Below are 19,879 nucleotides of genomic sequence, written 5' to 3' on the forward strand. Positions count from 1 at the left end.
ATAAAATTTATTTCAATGTTCAGTCAAGGTACTTAACCACATGAAATAAAGACTTACGTACAAAAAATGTCATCCTGAGTGCATACCAGTGGTGCTCCAACACTTAGAGAACGGACCCATGTCTAGCACTGTCATGCCACCCAACAGCTACAGGAAGACCTATCTACTCAGGTCAGATAGTACTGTGGTCAAATAACTGATAAAAAAGTACTCTGGGCACGTCAATAGTAGCCCATCTGCTCTACAGATGCAGCTGACCATGAACACTGACCACAGTCTGCATACCTCACAGCATCACACACATGGACACAACTCACTTCACATTAGTGAACACATCTTAGGAGCTTTCTTTTCTTTTCTTTTCTTTTCTTTTCTTTCTTTCTTTCTTTCTTTCTTTCTTTCTTTCTTTCTTTCTTTCTTTCTTTCTTTCTTTTACTCTTTCTTTTTAAAACAGCTCTGACTTTGGGTAAAATAAATGTCCCTTATGTACATATATACACACCCTAAATACTAGCTTCTCAAAATCTCTGGTTCTAACACGTATTTCGAGAGGAAAGTGAGCTGTTCACCTGCCTATACTTCCACCACATTAAGAAGCAATGTGCTTTCAGGTGAGGAGAAGCTCGGGCTGCTACTACTGACTATATCATGTGCATGACCCCAGGCACTCAGCATCAGTTTAACTGTCCCTGCTTTAGGACAAATCAGCCTAAGTTACCCAGGAAATGTATCCAACCATGTACAAAAACAAGTCTTACATGCCTTTACACTTAAAATTGTGTGTATTCTTCCACAATAGGTACACACTAAAAAATATTGCCCCCAACATAAAAAATATATATTATTTCTTTCCTTTGTCATTTATGTATATAAATATTTTACTGAAGATGCATCATTCAAATAAACAAATGCAAAAATTGCTTTATATAAAGTGTAGTTCTCTGCTATTCAGCAATATAAAATGATTACAATATAATTAGTCATGAAAGAGCTAAATTCAAGAATTGCAAACCATTACAGCAGTGAACAGTCCCTTATACAAGAGTCCACTTGGAAAGGAGTCAAGTAATTTTGTAACAGATTACATAAAAACTTGAGCCATGAATGCACTACGAGCTTCCCTGGCGCTCTTTGTCTCATCTGGACAGGACGCTGAACCTACTGCTCACTGTTTGCTGGTTCTTGTTTTCCATTAAGCTCTTGATCAACTCTGTTCAATGAGAAACACAGGTAATTAAAAATAACCAAGACACTGGCAACCAGATGATTTCCTTCTGAAAAACAACTACTTTTTGCACAGATTATTCTGTTAAATAAACAAAGCCTTGCAAACAAAGCAGATACAGTAGAAGGAAAAACAAGCACAAAATATTTCCCCAAAGAAACAGTACACTGACAAGGATACAAACACCACTGTTTAGGGCTATAGGATACTTTATGTTCACAGCCATAAACATCCTAAGAGCCCATGGCTTGTAATTCCCCTACAGCAGGAAGTTCAGTGGGTGAGACTGTAGAGAAGAAGGAACTCTTTCAAAAATGACTGCTAACTGAAATTTAAATGTATCACTAAAGTCACCAACTGACCAATTAACAATTTAAAATCCAGAAACCAACTGTGTTTTATAGAATGGTAACTATTTTCTGAAATTCACAGGTAGACTGTGTACCAATACCTTCCATTTATTTTGACAATAAGCCATATGGACTCAATATTCAGAAATATCTACATGAGTTACAAAAATCTCACTGGATTAATGTTGGCTTGGCCAGAGGTTCTACCAAAACTTAGGTACATGGAGATGAAAAGATAACACGATAACAGCATTAACCCTCTGCAACAGTTTGAACAGCTGATTGGAGATGCTTAAGTCACGTTGGTTCAAAGCGGGAAGGTACTTTTCACACCTTTTCCCATCCCTACTATCACCTGGATAAGTAAAAAGCTCTGGTCTGTTGTGAAAATACAGTATGTTGGCAACAAAGATTAGATACCTACTCCTGTTAAGGCCTGCAATATACAGCCATACCTACTCCTGTTAAGGCCTGCAATATACAGCCAATCTGTTCAATATGAACTATTGCTAACAAGTAACTGTAGGCATTGCTAAAACAAGACAACCTGTCTGACTACAGACTCCACATTGCAGAAAGAAACACTTAAAAGAATTTCAATCCTTAGTTCTTACCAAACACTGGGATATCTCTGGGATTCTACCTAACAGATGCTCGCTACACCTACAACCCAAAGTTTGATTTTAAACATATTTCTATATTTAAAGCTAATTGAAAAAAAATTGTTTCTCAAACTCACCTTTCAATGCTAAAGAAAGTTTTGTAAGAATTAAATGCTGAAAGATATGTGTAACTGCCCTACTGAGGACTGAACAGAAGCAAAAGGGGGGAAAAGCTGAGAAAAATTTACATATGTACATATACACACACAAACATACATATATTAGCAGAGTGAACATAGATTAAGGAAAGATGAGAAAGTGGAAGGGACCACAGGGAGGAACATTCGAGATGAAATAACTGCGACAGGTTTCAAACAATGAAAATAAAACGTTTGAGTTTCACTTTTTATGTGATTTGATTATTTTTGACAGTTGAACAAATACTAAAACCTTTTTAAAAAGGGAATTATCAGTACACTTCCTCAACAGAAGCAACTCTTATTTTGAAAAGGGGTCTCTCTCGGACTCTGTCATCATGGTTGTCCTGGAACTCACTCTGTAGACCAGGCTGGCTTCAACTCACGGAGATCCGCCTGCCTCTGCTTCCCGAGTGCTAGGATTAAAGGTGTTTGCCAGCCTCCAATTCCCAGCAAATCATTTTAAAGTCTAGAAGGTAGGTGGCTTCAAGCTACTTTACAATTATGGATGCTATTTTTGAGTTTCAGCCACTCCTGTGGTGTATACACAGCACTGTCTAGAGAGGAAAGCAGAGCTCACTACCCAAGCCACTGCTAACATCACTTAGCGAGTCTTGGTTAATTGGAACAGTGATGTACAGAAATGTCATTACGATTCTTTTACATGGTTAGTTGAATTGTTTCCAAAAAAAATCAAAGTACTCAAAATTAAGATTATACCAGCAAAAGTTCTAACTGGTTCCACAGATGAGTAAATTAATACATATAAATCTCTGATCTTAATTCCTAAGATCATAGTAAGTGATATTTTCCTAATGTTAATTTAAAAAAAAAAAACAACAACAAAATCTAATAACAGTGGGTTAACAGTGGTATGGTGGTAGAGAGCCACAACCTCACATTCAGAGACCAAGGCAGAAGACTGCGAGAGAGAGGTCAGCCTGGGCTAGAGAGTAAGGCCATCTCTAAAACAAAGCAAAACAAACCCCACAAAACTAATAAATTAAACCCAATGCCTTCACTTTTCTACACTACTATGTAAAGTGGTAAACTATTTTACACTCTACCTTTCATCTTTCCGCTAAAACATTAACAAATGAAAGGTTGTTACACTCAAAGCAAGTGTTCAAAATTAAAGTGGAAATCAGAGTTTAACTGTTAAATGGTACACTGAATTTTAGGTATTTCATCGCATGTAGAGTTTGACTGGTTAGCAGGCTATTTAATTTAAGCATATAAAGAAAACCAATGTTGGTTAGCCAAAGAGTATACGCATTGTAAATATAACCATTGACCCTGAGGGAATAAGCTGTGGCTGGAAAATGTCTGTGTAACTATTTCAAAAGCACAGTGGGAAAGTCGTCAAAGGCCTGGATTTTAAATAGCACCCCAGGCATTTCCCTGGTTCAGCACTGTATTCCGACCAGCACAAGAAGGGCTGTGATTCCTAACAGGCATTAAGTATGCTCATATTTGAAAAGAGCAGCTTGGGGTTTGCACTGTACTGGGCAACATTTATATTTACAAGTGCTATTCTCTCTGTTTGCGAGCTAACCAACCAGCAGCAGGGTTAGTCTGCGCGATGCAAATGGACTAGTCTATATGCAACCCAGTCAAGGTGTGCATGTACCTTTTTTGTCTCTTTTTAAACTTTTCTTCTTCATACCTTGGTAGGGAAGAGTTATTTCAGTAAATGTACATTATGAGATTTAAGAAAACAAAAAAAAAGACTGAAAGTTTAAGTTTGCAGGCACAACTACAAAATGCTAATATTTAACACATGACGTAGAAGATAAAAACTGACTCAGTAAACTCTGGTTTGGATACACGTAAGCCTAAAACTCTGAGACCAACAGAGACAGAACCCCTTCCTGGACCACGGCACTGGGGTGCCAAGTGTTTATGCTGACAGTCTCACCAAGTCCCTTAGAAGGCAGCTGGAGGTCAACTGTGAGACAGAAAATGCTAGTCTCCAGAAAACATTAAGACCAACTTAATTTAAGCAACAATTCATTTCTTTAGCAATATGACTGTTTCAATAACATGATAAACTCATTCCATCTGGAAAAGCCGTATGTCAAGTTGAGAAGTTACTCTTTAGGCCTGGTACTTCAGGAAACTTTCAGATTATAAACAGCATTTCATACATAAAGGATTCATGACCAGCCATCACCTCTGGTAATGTAAAAATGTTGATGTATGGGGGAGGTGTGGGCAAGGCTTTTGTCCTAGAACACAGAGTGGAAGGAACTCCCCCTCCTGCAGAGACAAAACCAGATGAAGAGGCAGGTACGTACTGTCTGATGCACTCTGGTATGCCGACGTACTCCATGGGGACAAGCTCCGCGAGCTCTGCCAAATTAAAGACGTATCTAATTTTCTGACTGAATTTTGAACTAGGGAAGAAAACACAACCATTATCTCAATATTTCTGACACATAAAACTGACATTTCAATACAAGGAACTTTTTTTTGAAGGGTCTTCGAAAATTACCTGATAAATGGTCTTGTAACAGCCAGAAGGGTTCGGATAAACCATGAAGGGTGAACAATGATTAGAGACTTCAGGTTTTTCCGTAATCTGGAGATAAAAAGAAAAAATTATAGAAATTTCTATAAATTATAACACAAAAAGTTAAGCATAAACAAATATATGCAAGTTTGTACTAAATAACTAAAAAAGAAGTCACCAAAATTTGTCATTTAGGTATAACATTTCTAATGACAAGAAAATGCATTTATGAATTCTAAATATCTCTCCTATGCTGTGAAATAAACTTTCTTTCATTTGGATAAATTCATGTCTTCTTCTGTTGTTTTCTCTTAGCACATAAAGTGGTATCCAGAGCTGTCCAGCAGGGAAAGAGTTCACACCGAACATAAAAGCAAACCATTGGCCTGTTTGAGTCTGGGAATGAACTGGCATTTGTTTCTAACACTATGAAAAGCACCAACTTGTAAGGAGGATAGGACAGAGACAACCAAAGGACAGGGCAAAGGAGTCAGACCCAATCATGTTCTAGAGATTTACAAATCTCCAATAAGGAAAGTCTCCTTTTTAGGCACATGTATATGACTTTTAAAAAATCACAAAGGATAACTAACATGTTTGCTAATGAAAGTAAACCTATTAACAGGCCTCAGTAAGTCAGCTAAGGCAAAAATCAAACCACTAGCAAGAGTAAAGTTGCCCCACTGGCATGGACAAATGACTCTCAAGAGAACACACTTCTAATGTTTGTTCTGAAAAACTACAGCTGGGCTAGTATCTTGATGAAACCTAAGAGCTGGGGAGAGAGCCCAGTAGGTAAAGTGCCTGCTTTGTAAGCATGGGGACCTGGGTGCCACACCCCAGAAGCCAGATAAAAAACATAAGATCATGGCAGGCATGTAATCTCTCTCAGTGCTGGGACACTCCAGGCACCTGGCTAAGCCCAGTCAGTGAGCTCCAGGTCCTCATCAGAACTGTCTAAGAAACAAAGTGAATAGTGCCTGAGGAATCACCTTAGGCTGGCCCCTGACTTCCACACAGAACTGTGCAAAGCAGTTCAGGAACATTCTCCTTTCCCATGATGAGTGAGAATGTGTTCCACACGACATAAGAATGCAGAGCAATCGTGTGTGTTCTGCATAATTAAAGCCACTCTTACTTAATAAAGCACAGACTTAAGTTATTCTCCATGACACTCCATTTTTAGAAAATAAAAACATTAAGAAATTGATAAGTACAACTGAAGAAAATGATATGGTATCTTTAAACAGCAACAAAGAGTATACTTTAATAAATCCACTGTAAAATCTGTCAGCTAAATCTACAGTACCGTCGATCAATCTGCTGGTAGCATCTCCGGAGCCAGCCCAGACTGGGCATTTTCCTTCGAGTTGTTGCACCGTTTAAGTAGATGATCATGTAGTTTTCTGCTACCAACAGCTCTAAAGTGCCAATAACATACCTATAAAAACAAATCAAGTGCATGTCTTAGATGTCACTAGTCAGGACTGAACTAGGCCCTCCAAATAACACAATTCCCCTCTTTCCCTCCATAATGAGAGCAAACACCTGTAGCAGCTGATATGACTGTTCAAACAAAGTCACACCAAACCCACAGACTGGATGGCGCTGTGTGCGGTCAGGGGAAAGGTGGGACCAGGGCATGACACACACTGCTTTTCTCTGTGTATGCTCTGGACCTTTGCAGTAGAAAATAAAATCTGACACTAAGCTGAGAAAAGAGGGACTGTGGAAATGAAAAGAACCTTGTCAGCTCATCATGCCGAATCCCAAGGACTATCTAATTTAGTCACATAATTTTGAGATGGTCTAGTTAGTTACCTCTTTAAACAACGTGTTTCCAAATAATGAAGTTGGTAGATAATTTATTCTAATTTTAAGAGGCATGTTTTTTTCTATTGAATTGGAAAATACAGTTTCATGTAATGCCAAAGGACTTGGGAACTCAGAAACAGGGTAACTTCTCTATTTTGTTATTATTGTCACCTCCTGGGTGGGGTATACACATGCCAGGCCGGAGCTGTCACTGAGATGTATCCCTAGTTCTTTTTGACATTTTGAGGCAAGGTCTCATTAAGTTGCCCAAGTTGGCCCTAACCTCAATTTGTATGTAATTCAGATGGGCCATCAACTTGTGATCCTTCTCCCTCAACTTCCTGAATAGCTGGGATTACTGTCCTGTACCATCAGTGCTTCTTTTTAACTTTTACAAAGCTTAGTTCACTAGCATAAACTGAGTCTAATTAGCTCCAAATGCTGTTCAAACATCTTACTAAGACATACTTACTTAAAGAGATTGTCCATCAGATATCTATAATTAGGCTGACCACTTTCAGGCATAAAACAGACAGCAAACACAACAATGGCATTTAAACCATCCCCGTAATAGCCTGAGAAGAAAAAAAAGGGTAAAATCTTTAGCACAATTTCACTCTGAAGGATTATGATTTTTAATTGTGTGTGTGTGTGTGTGTGTGTGTGTGTGTGTGTGTGTGAGTGTGTGTGAGTGCAGAGCTTCCAGATGAATGCAGACCGTAAAGATGAGCAAGGGACGCATCTAGCAAAGTAAATTCAGTGGGAACAATTTTGTATGAGAAAGAAAAGCTCATTTGGCCAGTGTTGGCACTTGAGCCTATGCAACACGTTTTAACCAGAGTGAATTGCATGCCGATAACGAAGATGCTGAAACTATTTGCCCCACACCTGGGAGAATTCCTACACGGTACAGCTGGACCAACAGACTGACAACTGCAGTTTCCTAGCTTTCTGGCCCACTTGCCAATCTTCTAAGGGAATGAACTATTTCCGTGTGTCTCATAAACAAGAAAAGTGGGTGCCCCACTCAACATGTGGAATGAGCTGTGCACAAAGTGAACAAAAGGTTGCAGCCAAACCTCGGGGCGGCTTGTGCCCACACTGCAGCATCCTAGTCACATACCAAACTGTAAACAACTCACACCTAGCAGCGCTGCAGCGAATCCAGATTATCTGGGCAATCAAATATCCAGCGATAGAGGTTAAACTAGAAACACATGGATGAAGCTTAAAACTATGCTGAGGGCAAGTAGTGCACACCATGTGAGACTAGTCACAGGGAAGGCTGACTGTGGGACTGGATGAACAGTGGCTTCTAGAGAGGATGGACTCACTGGAAAGGGATGGATGGAGAGCTTCCGGGACAAAGTGAAATGTTCTATATGAGCACAGGTCATACCTATGTGTGCATCTATGTACATGTTTATGTATACTGAGAGACATATAAGCTCGAACAAAGAGTTCGAGAAACTAAGTCTTTTTGAGAAGTAAACATATAGGGTTCAACTACTATACTTTTTAAACTTACAGTAAACATATAAAAATAATTTAAAAAAGTTATTTGTATGGTGCCCGTGGAGGCCACGAGAGGGTATTAAGTTCTATGGGACTGGAGTTGCAGATTGGCTGTGAGCTATCATGTGGGTGCTGGAAATTGAACTTGGGTTCACTGAAAGAGCAGCCAGTACTCTTACCCATCTCTCCAGTCACTGTATAAATATATTTTGAAAAAGGGTTTCTCTGTAGCTTTGGAGCCTGTCCTGGAACTAGCTCTTGTAGACCAGGCTGGCCTTGAACTCACAGAGATGAGACTGCCTCTGCCTCCAGAGTGCTGGGATTAAAGGCGTGCGCCACCACCTTTAATCTATAAGTAATTTTTAATTGTCCTTTTATTGTTTTACTTTAAGTCTTTTATATTTCTGGGGCTGGCTCTGCAGTTACAAACACGGGCTGCTCTCCCGGAAGACTCAGGCTTGATTCCCAGCTTTCAAATCGCAGCTCAAAATCATTTCTGCCTCCAGTTCCAGGGAATCTGATGCCCTCTTCTGGCCTTCATGGAGATATGAAACACACAAATGGTGGTGTCCAGACAGACATACAGGCAAAATATGCAACCACATAAAAAACGTTAAAACAAGGCCAGATGGTTGTGGTGCACATGCCTTTAGTTCCAGCACTTGGGAAGCAGAGGCAGGTGGATCTTTGTGAGTTTGGTGCCAACCTGGTCTACAAAGCAAGTTCCAGGACCACCAAGGGTACACAAAGAAACCCTGTCTTGAAAAACCAAAAACAAACAAAAAAATACTCAGAAAAATCCTTTTATAGTATTAATTTGAGAAATTTTCATTATTCTTTCAAAATAAGCTATTATCTCTAGGCACATTTTCTGACTGCGTTTAGAGCTAAAGATTCAGAGGATGCTCCCTAACCCTTACCTCCATGGCTAATAACTTTTTTGTAGGGTTCGATCGCCTTCATATCCACCCTGTGGTCCTGTTCTCCAATCCTGAACATGCGCCAGCGGCGCCCATCTTCCTTCTCTTCTGTGGCTGTGTATTCAGTAATCGAACCTTTCCTAATGACTTCAGTAGTTTTGGGTTTGGGAAGATCATCTGTTAAAATAAAAGGCTTTTTAATCACAAACTGTCATTTACATAATAAAAATCAAAACTGTATGTTAACCACTTTACTATCTAGATTATTCCAAGTTTTCTGTTTTCTTTTTGGTGTTCTGATATGCTTCCCAGGCTAGCCTCAACCTCATGGGCTCAGGTGATTCTGTCTCAGTCTCCCAGTATCCAGAGAACAGCTGCACACCACCTGAAGTTAGCACTCACATAACAAGAAAAGATTTGTTCTTACTTAGGGCCAATTTATGGCTTTAAGATCAGTTTCAGAACTTTCCATTGCCCAATTCAACAAAGCACAAGTTAGTGCATCATTTACACCAGCTTAGGAAAGCTAGAGCTATCACAATCTTACTACACATGCCTCGCATGCCTTTCCAGAGTCCATTCAGGACAACAGTGTCCATTCGGGTTACTAATGTAGCTTACTTCAAGTAACCATCTGACAGCCAATTGTTTTTAGTACATACATTAATTATAAAGCATTGTAATACAAGATAGAAAGTGGTTAACTACTCAGTGATCATTTTCCATTTGATCAGTTTTATAAAGCAGTCATGTACTTTTCTGAGGAATACATGCAAAAATTTACATAAATTAATACTAGCCAAAGCACCAATGATTACGTACAATTTACATTTGCAGATTGCAGTTTAGTTGATTTAAAATGAAGGAATGATTTTTAAAACTTTAGTATGCCAGTCCTTACCAAAAGATGGGGGGAGGGGAAACCTACTGCATGTTAGTTGTTTCCAAGACAAAGCTGTTAACGGAAAATTTCCTTCCAGGCAATGACTACAGCAGCATTAAGGAGAGAAGAGACAAAACACACAGGCAGAGAACTATTTCAGTGTCTTTATAAAAGACTGCTTCTCAGTGGGCTGCATATTGAACCGTAAAACAGGGAAGAAAAACAAAAGAACAAAAGCTACAGAGTATCATTCTTCATTACCTATAAAGTGTCTACAGCTTAAGTACAATTTGGATGTAAAATTCACTTTAAAGATGAAACAAAAAGATTATCAACATTTGTCTAAATATTATAGTCAACTACCGCCTAATTCTAGAATGCACACAAAACAAAATACACACCAATGCTTCCGAACACAATCTAATTAATTAGAACGGCAAAGGCAGATTGGGGCTGAGCACTCATTGCTTCAAGGTGACAGTTTTACAGGCGCAGCAGCCCTCAGCACCTCTCCTGCCAATCCTTAGACCTTTATCATTATTATTTTTATTACTGTTGTTGTTGTTATCGTTATTTGAGACAGGATCTATCTCGTCCTGGCTGACACTAAACACGCTGTGTAGACCAGGGTAACCTAGAACTCGAGAGATTCTTATGCTTCTGCCTCTGTAGTGCTGGGATTAAACGGATGTGCCACCATGCCCATCCCTTAAGTGTTTTCAGTATATTCCTTATGTCTCTTTAGAGGACTTTTTTCTTACTAGATTGACTGACAAGAAGATACTGGAATATTAGGCAATACTTTTGAAGCAACTATGAAAAACAAACTTTACAATATTGGGCAAGTAAGAAAAAACAAAACAAAACTAAACTAAATGAAAGCTACCTGCATAATCTACAGTCTTGAAAACTTCAAGTATTTTCAGAATCTTCTACTTTAGTAACAAACTTAGGAACTGCAGAAAAAATAACATATTTTAAACAAAACCCTTCAATGGATTTTAGCAGGTTTCATGTTTAAGATTTGGACATATCCTACTTTTCCTAAAGAGAACACCAGGTAAACATTATGTAATATGAACACAAAGCTCATAGGAAAGCAGTGAATTACCTTCCCACTCAAACTCATCACTGTTCTCTGATGGGGTGTCTAAGCCTTCCAGGTCAACCTCCCCACCTTCGTCCAAATCATCCGACCACACGGAGCCTTCACTAGGATCCAGGGTCAGGCTGATGTCTGGGGCCATTAGTTTCTTACGAACTTTATTTCCATTAACTTCTAATGAGCCTGAAATTGGAAAACAAAAAAGAAGACTGCTCAGTTGCCCCAGTTGAAAGAGAAACATTTTAGTCACTTCGTCCTTGAGAAAAACTTTTAAAAGAAAATTCCAAAGCATTAATTCATAAAACTTGGTTGTGATCACTGCTACTGCTTTTTTAAAAAGACATTATTTTCATTCTATTTATTTTTATTTTATGTGTATGGGTGTTTTGCCTGCATGTATGTCTGTAGTGCCTGAGTAGGCCAGAAGAGTTCATCAGATCCCCTGAAACTGGAGATATGGGTGCCTGTGAGCTACAATATAGCTGCATCTGCTGGGAATTGAACCCAGGTTCTATGCGGAGCACCAAGTGTTTCTGTTAACTGCTAGGCCACCTCTCCAGACCCAGGAAACTAGTTATAAACATTGTGAGATGCCTGAGGTGGACTTTGAGAATAGCACTCACTCGTTTTAAAAGAATTATTTACTACTGCTTCTTTGTCAAGAGATCAAGAATGTATCAGTGTCCTTTTAAACACAGAGGCAGACTTCACTGTTCTTATTAATATAGTCTCTTTTATTCTTTATAAAAATTTCTAAAACCAAAGGCATATTTTTTTATGAAGTTAAAATTCTCAAGGATTTGCCAAAAATTTGCCTTTTGGTTCCCCCTATCAGAATAAAAATTCAGTGTGTCTTGTTTTCCTTTCTACAAAGAAATGTGTCCAAAAGTAACACAAATTTCACTGAAAATCTCCAGTTCTTACCAGGCTGGCTGTCTGGACCAGTAACATCTAGTATATCTGCTTCAATACTGTCATCTTCTGGTAAAGGTCTAGAAGACAAAAACATGCTCTTTAACCCAGAAATTAAAAACAATTCTTTTGAAGTTCAAAGATTCATTAAAAATACTGCTTACGTTATAAAGACTAAAGCCAATTCTTAAGTGCTACAAATCAGTTTATATGCGGGTGTATGAGGAGGTCAAAAGATAATCTCAGATGTTCCTTAGCACGTCTGCTGTGTGAGACAGCATCTCTCACTGGCCTGTGACAGGCCAGTGTGCCCTGGGGATCCGGTCCCCATTTCCCCAGTGCTGGGGTTCCAAGTGGACACCACTAGGCCTGGCGCTCCGCTCTGACAGCCCATTCCTCTACCAGCCCGAGACCTTGGCTGAACACAGCTAGAAATCTAAAGTTGACAGGATTAAATCAAGTATGAACGATCACCAGTCACATGTTTCGTTGGAAAATAACTCGCACTTTCTAGAATCTAATGATCATGTGTAACCTTTTCAAAGTCCAACATACGTGAGCTGTCATTTCAATAGAGTATTTCTGATGCTTTGTTCCAAATCCATTTAATAAAAAGTATTGCTCACATTGGAAAATCTTCATCCTGCCATTCTTCTTTCAGCTCCACACCTTCCATCCTCAGCCTGGATTCAATGTCAACTTCCAGCTCCTGGCAATCCAGGCAGCCGAGGTCCTGGGAGGAAAGACGGACAAGAGCCCAATTTCCACTTTATTCATTCCTCATCTGCTGCAAAGGTGCAACAATCCCACCCAAGTTCACACCAGCGCTCCAGCAGCCACAGGAGCGTTAGTTCAGTGAGACCTGACGCTGGCTCAGATAAACAAATGCCTTCCCTAGCACAGAATCATAACTAAGTCTTCAGTCTTCTGGACAGGAGTGATTCTAGAACCTGCACTGGTAACTTACAGGCACATGCATACTCACCAGAGCACAGTGCTATGCAGAGTTCACAGCTCCTCCTCTTCATTCCTGAGTCACTTAGAGTCTATCCAGGAGCTTGTCTAGCAAATGACTTGTACTAATTTCTGATGTGCGTCCCACTTGTACCACGCCTCTCTCACAGAGCATGCTTTCACATACACAACTATGCATTCTAACTTAAGCTTCAAAGTTTTAGTTTTGCAAGAAAGTGTAAGAATTCTCACTTAAGGTGGAACATTGACTCACCTATCTGACAGAATACAACATTTGAAGTAAACTATAAGTCACGAAGAGGAGCTGGAGAGACGGCTCACAACTATCTGAGACTCCAGTTTCGGGGGTATCATATGCCCTCTTCTGACCTCTGATGGTACTGCATGCACATGGCACACAGACATGTAGGCACACACAAACACATAAAATAAAAAACAAATCTTAAAAAGGAATCACAACAATCAGTGGTAAAAACCACAGCAGCAGCTCACAAATGGCTGAAGCAAGAGGAATCACTGACATTCAACTCATTTCCATTAGAGCAATCAACGGAGTGAGTTACTACAGACAGCACTAAACCACAGTTCTGTCTCTCTCTTTCAAACATGTTCATGCCCGTTAGGCTGTCTTCAAACTTGTGACCTTCATGTTCCAACCTCTGAAGTTCTGAGACTAAGGACATGATCATGATGCCTAGCTTCACATTTTTAAGTCACACAGTGTAAATGGAAGAACAAAAATAAATAAAATAATAAAGTAATAGTCCATATATCACACCCACACCCTCTGCACTACTTGATTTAAAAAAACTGCAGAGCATAGTAGATGGTGCATGCCTTTGATTCCAGCACTTGGGAGGCAAAGGAAGGTGGATCTCTGAGTTCGAGGTCAGCCTGGTCTACAGAGTGAGTTCCAGGACAGTTAGGACTGCCATACAGAGAAACCCTGTCTTAAAAAACCAAACCAAACAAAAAGCTACCTCTCTAAATAAATGATGAGAACCATTCACGTTCATTATCAAATGATATTCTAAAAACAAACTACAAAGAAAGTTAAATCCCTAACGTGTTATGTTTCATATAGTGAATTAAATCCATTCCAATAACTAGAGGTCTCCACCTCCCGGATTACATACTTACTTATACTCGGGTAGGTCTCAAAGGGCTTACATTTTGTAAATCTATTTTTTAGCACAGAAGGAAAAAAAAGGTAAGCTGCCAACTTTGTGACTGAACTACTTGCTGGGTAAATAACCAGAATAGTTCCCTGGTCCTGTCCTACCTTTCTGTAGTGCCTTTTTCAAATAACGAGAAAAAAAAAATCTCAGCAACAGCAGCAGAGTCTGATAGCTGCAATCGATAACTTCATCTTAGCACAAGGCTCAGCACATTACAAGCCCAACAGTGAAGGCATGCCATTACTAGGCAAGCCTTTGCTCAACCCCTTAAACTTGTTTTGCTTACTGAACTATATAAATAGGATTCCTGTTAAAAGTTTTCCTTAAAATGTTGTGAGAATACTTTGTGAGAACATAAATACACACAATATAAATTACTGCTGGTAAAACTATTCATTATTTGCTAGAAGAAACATTTCTCTTATGAAACGGCTCTAAACTGCTTCATCTGCTTGAAAGAGAACTCGTTCAAAACTTTTCATGGAGGCTCAGGTTTGCAGTCCCGGTACTCTGGGGCCTACAGGAGGAATACTGCTGAGTTCAAGACTAACCTGGCTACATAGCAAGAATCTGTCTTTTCAACTACTAAAACAAAACAACAAAAAGAGTTCTTTATACACAGGCTTGTAATCTCAGCTATCGAGACTGCATGTTCAAGGCCAGCCTGGGCCTCCGAGTTAGACTATCTCAAGATAAAACAGGAAGGCAGGGCTGGGCTGTAGCTCAGACACTGCTTGCTCAGCATCTGGGGCCACTAATTCAATTCTCAGCATCACAATCAAACACAGAAAGCCCAACTCCTTGCCCCCTTGCAGTCCACTTCCTCAAGTTTTCCTCCAATGTTCTCACTCATGTGATGTTCAGACACCTCTATACATTGCCGTGGGTTCTTAGTTATGGGGACGATTATCTAGGCTAGTTAAACAAAGAGGGGACAGAGAGAAACAGAGACTAACTCCATCACTCCATCAAGAACTCTAGGGGCAGCACACTAGGTAGATAAAAACACAGTCAACAATTGAGCCCTGTTCTTGGAAGCACTTTATCACCGAGCAGCTGGAGGAACAGGAAACAACATGAAAGGAGTTGGAATAAGCACAGCGGCTCTGGAGGGAATCCGGATGCCTGACTCACAGGTTAGCTGCTTATTTCCCAGTTTTGCTTTTAGACCCTTAATGTCAGAATAGGGCAATAGTTTTGATATACTTATGCGTCAAACTAACATACTTCCACAGAATTAGTCTGTCTAGATAGCTCGGCAGCACATCTTTATGCCAGTTATCTGTGGCAGTCGTAATGAAATCAACAGCCTTTGACCCCAGTCAGGTTAAAAATCAAAGATGATGGATTCCTGCATACACAACTTAGGATGGGTGGTGTGAATCCAAACAGATGGAGAGGGGGAAAGCCATACGCAGTTTAGGAAGATGAGCAAGATTGAGTATTAGGATCCTATCTTGATCTACCTAGGCTGTGACTGAGAGTTCTCGAGGTACCTTTACTATCATGTAGTTTAAGCACTGCTGCTAGAAATAAATAGGTGCACACTGAAACCAAACATAGGTGGCAGAAGGCCAGTACTGACCCAGAAGCTTCTGCTTTATTTATGACGAACAGCCTATCTACCCTTGAAGCTCAACTAAAAAAAAAATCCACAGAACTATCCTTCAGATTGCTTATCATTGCTACCAAAATATACAACCATATCTTTCTGAAATCATCTTTTTAAAACACACAAACACACGCACACCGGGGCACACAGGTAGGTAGGTGGGTTAGATGTGTGTGCCTTTGGCAGGAGAGCAGGACAGTTTTCAGGCATGGTTCTCTCTGTCCACTTTGTTCTGAGACAGGGTCTCTCATCTATCTTCTTGGATCACGAACGCAGCCAGCTAGTCAGCCATGAGTTTCACGGAGATTCTCCTGCCTTCTCCTCCCATGTTGTCATAAGACTGCTGGGATTATAGCTGACTTTTTATGTGGGTTCTAGAAGTCAAACTCAGGGGGGGGTTCAGGCTTTCCAGGCAAGTGCCTTTACTGGCCGAACCATCTCTGCTACTACTGTCATGTAGGCTTTTCAAGAATGAAACGGAAATGCTTCCACAAAAATGCGCACTCTCGAGCCGGGCAGTGGTGGCGCACGCCTTTAATCCCAGCACTCGGGAGGCAGAGGTAGGCGGATCTCTGTGAGTTTGAGACCAGCCTGGTCTACAAGGGCTAGTTCCAGGACAGGCTCCAAAGCCACAGAGAAACCGTGTCTTGAAAAACAAAAAACAAACAAACAAAAATGCGCACTCTCTCAACAAACTAGAATGGTTTGGGAGAAACTAACTTCTCTCAGAATTGTGAAAACATAGCATAGGACAAACACACACCTATAAGAATACATTTACTAAACTATCAGTATGTAGAATGGACTGGAGATGTGTTGACACCCCTGATCTCCAACAGTCTGACGGTGTTATAAAGTGGCTGTAGTGGAAAGGCAGGACTATCTGTAATACTACTGTCTTGTTTCATAGCACGTAAGCCTGACCAAAGAAAGACCTGACTACTGTCAGCCAGAGCCACTCTTGAATCCAGAGAGACCTCCTTGTTCCCGTCACTCCTAGCAGCATCACGGCAGAACAAACAACCACTGCCCAAAAGGGTATTCCAACTTTACTAGCCATTTTTATACCCATGAGCGACTAATAATTAGTTCGTGCTTCAACCAATCAACAAATGTAAGACGGAACGTGATGTTATTATCCCTTTATCTTAGACAGGAGGCAAAAGATAGATACCACATCCTGATTCCCCGACCTACATCAGAACTGTCTGTAGTAGAGCACACTGACTCCAGATGGCCACCAACTCGCCACAGGTCTGTAAGGCCAGATTTGGTTATACTTAGTGTGAACGGTGATGTAGTGCCTAAAAATGAAACTGTGCTGATTTATGGTAACTTAGTTCCTACTCCATGTACACACATGTATCCCACTTCCTAGTCTAACAGTATCTAGTTATAGCTAGAAAACTGAGAACAGCGTTTAGAAAAAAAAAAAAACAACACCTCAAAGTTTGAGTACCTTAACTAGATAATTTCAATCCTAACTTTGAAGAAGCATCCATTCATAAACCACAGAATTTCTACAAGTGAAGGCTAGAAGGAGGGCTCAGTGGCTGAGCATTCTGGCTGCTCTTCAAGACACGATTTCAGTCCCCAATCCCCACAATGTCGGCTCACAACAGCCTATAACACCAGTTCCAAGGGGTTCCAATGCCCTCTGCAGTCGCCCACACCATGTGACACAGGCACATTTAATTAAAAAAAAAAAAGAGGAAAAAAAATTCTACAATTGCTGGGCTCCAATAAATCGTAAGACAAAGTACGTTTCATTCAAGGTGGGAATTCAAGAATAAGGAAAAAGATCCTTATTAAAATAAAAGTGAAGCTAAAGAATTAAATACTAAGATAAACAATCGCAGATGGTCGGCACTAGAACTACCTTGATAAACACCGTAGGAGCTGTGTCCTCAAAGACTTCCCAGGACAAAGGAAGTTTCAAAGCAATATAATAAAGATCCAAATAAGTGTCTGCTTGAACGTCAGCTGACACAGGGAGAATTCTTCAGTGGTATCGGGTGCGTACAGCAATTCAAAGCGTCCTGACCGGTATTTAAATGGAGAGGTTAAGTGCCTGAAAACAAGCAGGGACCGGGCACTGACATGCACATCCTATCCCGGGATAGCAGCCTCCGGACGGAGCAAGAGAGCCTGATGACTTAAAGGATGCAGTTTGTGTACGCCATCTGCGTCCATCCCCCGAGGCTATGGGGTGTACTACACGCCCAAGTTTCTTTGTTCGGCTCCGGACTGACGCCGGAGAGGAACACGGAACAAACGTGGCTAGGGGAAGCCAGGAACCGGGAGGTTCCGCCCCAGGCACTCAGCCACAGACGGAAAAGGAAGGGGGCGCGAGGCTGGCATCAGCACCCGGGGCGGGGCGGGGTCCGGCAGTGCGAGGACCCGGAACGCGAACACGCCAGTCCCCGGTCGCCGCTCCCGCCTGGCCTCCGGTCCTCCCGCAGCCCTCCGGCTGCGCCCCAGACCGACCCGCCACCCCCGGCCGCGCTCACCCCGGAGGAAGCCGCGGCCCCCTCGTCCTCTTTGCCCCTCCAGGCCGGCGACGTGGGGCTGACGGCCAGGTCGCAGAAAGCGGCGGCGGGCAGAGCCCGCTGCCCTCGGTCGGCAGTGGAGACGGGGCCCAGGGCTTCCCGACCGCTCGCAGCTGCAGTCCCCGCGGCAGCAGCTGACCCGGATTCAGTGCGCACACCCCGGCGGAAGTGACCACCTCCGGACCGGCGCTGGGCTAGGCTGAGGGAGGAAGCGGAGACGGAGCGTCAACCCCAAATCCCCAGTGTCCCTCCTCTCTGCGCACGCGCGGTTGTCCGGGTCGGCCGTCTTCAGCCGGCGAGTTTCTGGCTTCTTGAGGACGAAGGAGGTCCTGTAAGGCTCTTGCTCTCTCTCCCTTTCTGTTTCTATAGAGACACCACTTTGCTGCCCGAAAGGGCCAGTACTTTCTTTCTGTTTGCCTTTACGTTAACCATATTACTACGTGAATGCAAAAAGGGTGAAAAATAGCCGATGGCTTAGTGGAATCGCCAGGTCCTTACAAGAGTCAACTTTGATAGAATTCGCCAATGTGAAGACCTTTTCTCTCCAGCAGTGCTTCTGGGAGTAATTCAGGCTCTCCCGTGTCCCGGGTTGGCCTTGAACTTTCCCTGGGTAGTTGAAATAACCTTGAATTCTCTGGCCCCCACCTCTTACAGAGTTCTAGGAGTACCAACGTGCTGGTTACCACACCTTTTAAGTGGTAGCAGAGACCGAAGGAGAGGCTTGCTGCCTATTAGGTAAGCTCTCTGCTGAGATCTCATTCCCACACCCTTTAAAACATGCTTTTCCCAATTATTTGTGGGTCGTATCTTGATGAAATAAATAAATGAAAAAAAATGACGTCTTACCTTAAATACTTTATCATCTGAGTCAAGAGCCCTAAAAATCGGCTGTTGTAAAAACACTTCGAAGGATCTCGATTTCTGTGCGGACAAGTAAACGCTTTTCTGAAGGGCTTCAGTCTACGAAGCCCTTTAAAGAAGCATCAAGGGACTATTATTTTGAAGGACATAGCCATCCTTCTTATAAGTTGCACATGCTTAACCTGTAAACAGTCTAGCAGTTGCAGTTCTATGGGGGATGGTAAGTCAGAAGAATTTTAAATTGACCCCAACCACAGCACTTTGCAGCCACAGTTCACATTTGCTCTCTGTTGGCAGAGCTAAGCGTTCTGTGGCTTACCTATAAAATGGGGGAATAATGCCTACCTCACAGGGCTTTAAGAGCAAACAGTATATGTTTATGAATCGAGCGCTTGGAATACTGCGATCACATGTTGGGCATCGTTATATTCCCTAGCAATCTCTTTAATTACTGGAGGGAAAATATGACAAACCAAACAAAGTTTTAGAAAACCACTTGGGCCAGAAAAGGCATTTCCTCTTCAGTTCCAGGGTGGTTTTTTTTTTTCCTTTTCTTTTAAAGAAAACAAACTGTCTCTTTTTTTTTCATTTTACATGTCAATCTCAGTTTCCCACTCCCTCCCCTCCTCCTTTTCCCTCTATCTATCTATCCCCCATCCCACCTGCCA

At 41.4% G+C, this 19,879-nt stretch overlaps 1 protein-coding gene across 3 annotated transcripts; it reads right to left on the reverse strand.

The window, feature by feature from the left end:
* Positions 1–853: 853 nt before the first annotated feature.
* Bnip2 (BCL2 interacting protein 2) lies at positions 854–18,531 on the reverse strand. 3 transcript variants are annotated; one of them, XM_013346400.2, is made up of 11 exons: positions 18,312–18,531; positions 12,663–12,769; positions 12,049–12,116; positions 11,131–11,307; positions 9,137–9,313; positions 7,174–7,276; positions 6,196–6,327; positions 4,869–4,955; positions 4,672–4,770; positions 4,008–4,040; positions 854–1,212 (listed from the first exon to the last, which is right to left on the reverse strand). In XM_013346400.2, the coding sequence occupies exons 2-11, from the start codon at positions 12,710–12,712 to the stop codon at positions 1,137–1,139; spliced, it is 1,002 nt and encodes a 333-aa protein (XP_013201854.1). In that variant the 5' UTR covers positions 12,713–12,769; positions 18,312–18,531; the 3' UTR covers positions 854–1,136. The 3 variants fall into 3 exon arrangements, with proteins under 3 accessions (XP_013201854.1, XP_005347733.1, XP_005347732.1); XM_005347676.3 differs by having other exon boundaries at positions 854–1,210; positions 4,005–4,040; positions 18,312–18,530; XM_005347675.2 differs by lacking the exon at positions 4,008–4,040 and having other exon boundaries at positions 854–1,210; positions 18,312–18,529.
* Between the last annotated feature and the right edge of the window lie 1,348 nt (positions 18,532–19,879).

Source organism: Microtus ochrogaster, chromosome 5, assembly GCF_000317375.1.
Source record: "Microtus ochrogaster isolate Prairie Vole_2 chromosome 5, MicOch1.0, whole genome shotgun sequence".
NCBI lineage: Eukaryota > Metazoa > Chordata > Mammalia > Rodentia > Cricetidae > Microtus > Microtus ochrogaster.

What these genes read in the sequence shown, in the direction of transcription:
- Bnip2 (XM_013346400.2), bottom strand. Translation starts at nt 12,712, where the DNA reads ATGGAAGGTGTGGAGCTGAAAGAAGAATGGCAGGATGAAGATTTTCCA. An exon ending in CAGGATGAAGATTTTCCAAT is followed by an intron (nt 12,117 to 12,662) that starts GTGAGCAATACT and finishes TTTGTCTTCTAG; the next exon opens with ACCTTTACCAGAAGATGACA. An exon ending in AAAAGTTATTAGCCATGGAG is followed by an intron (nt 7,277 to 9,136) that starts GTAAGGGTTAGG and finishes TTTTCTTCTCAG; the next exon opens with GCTATTACGGGGATGGTTTA.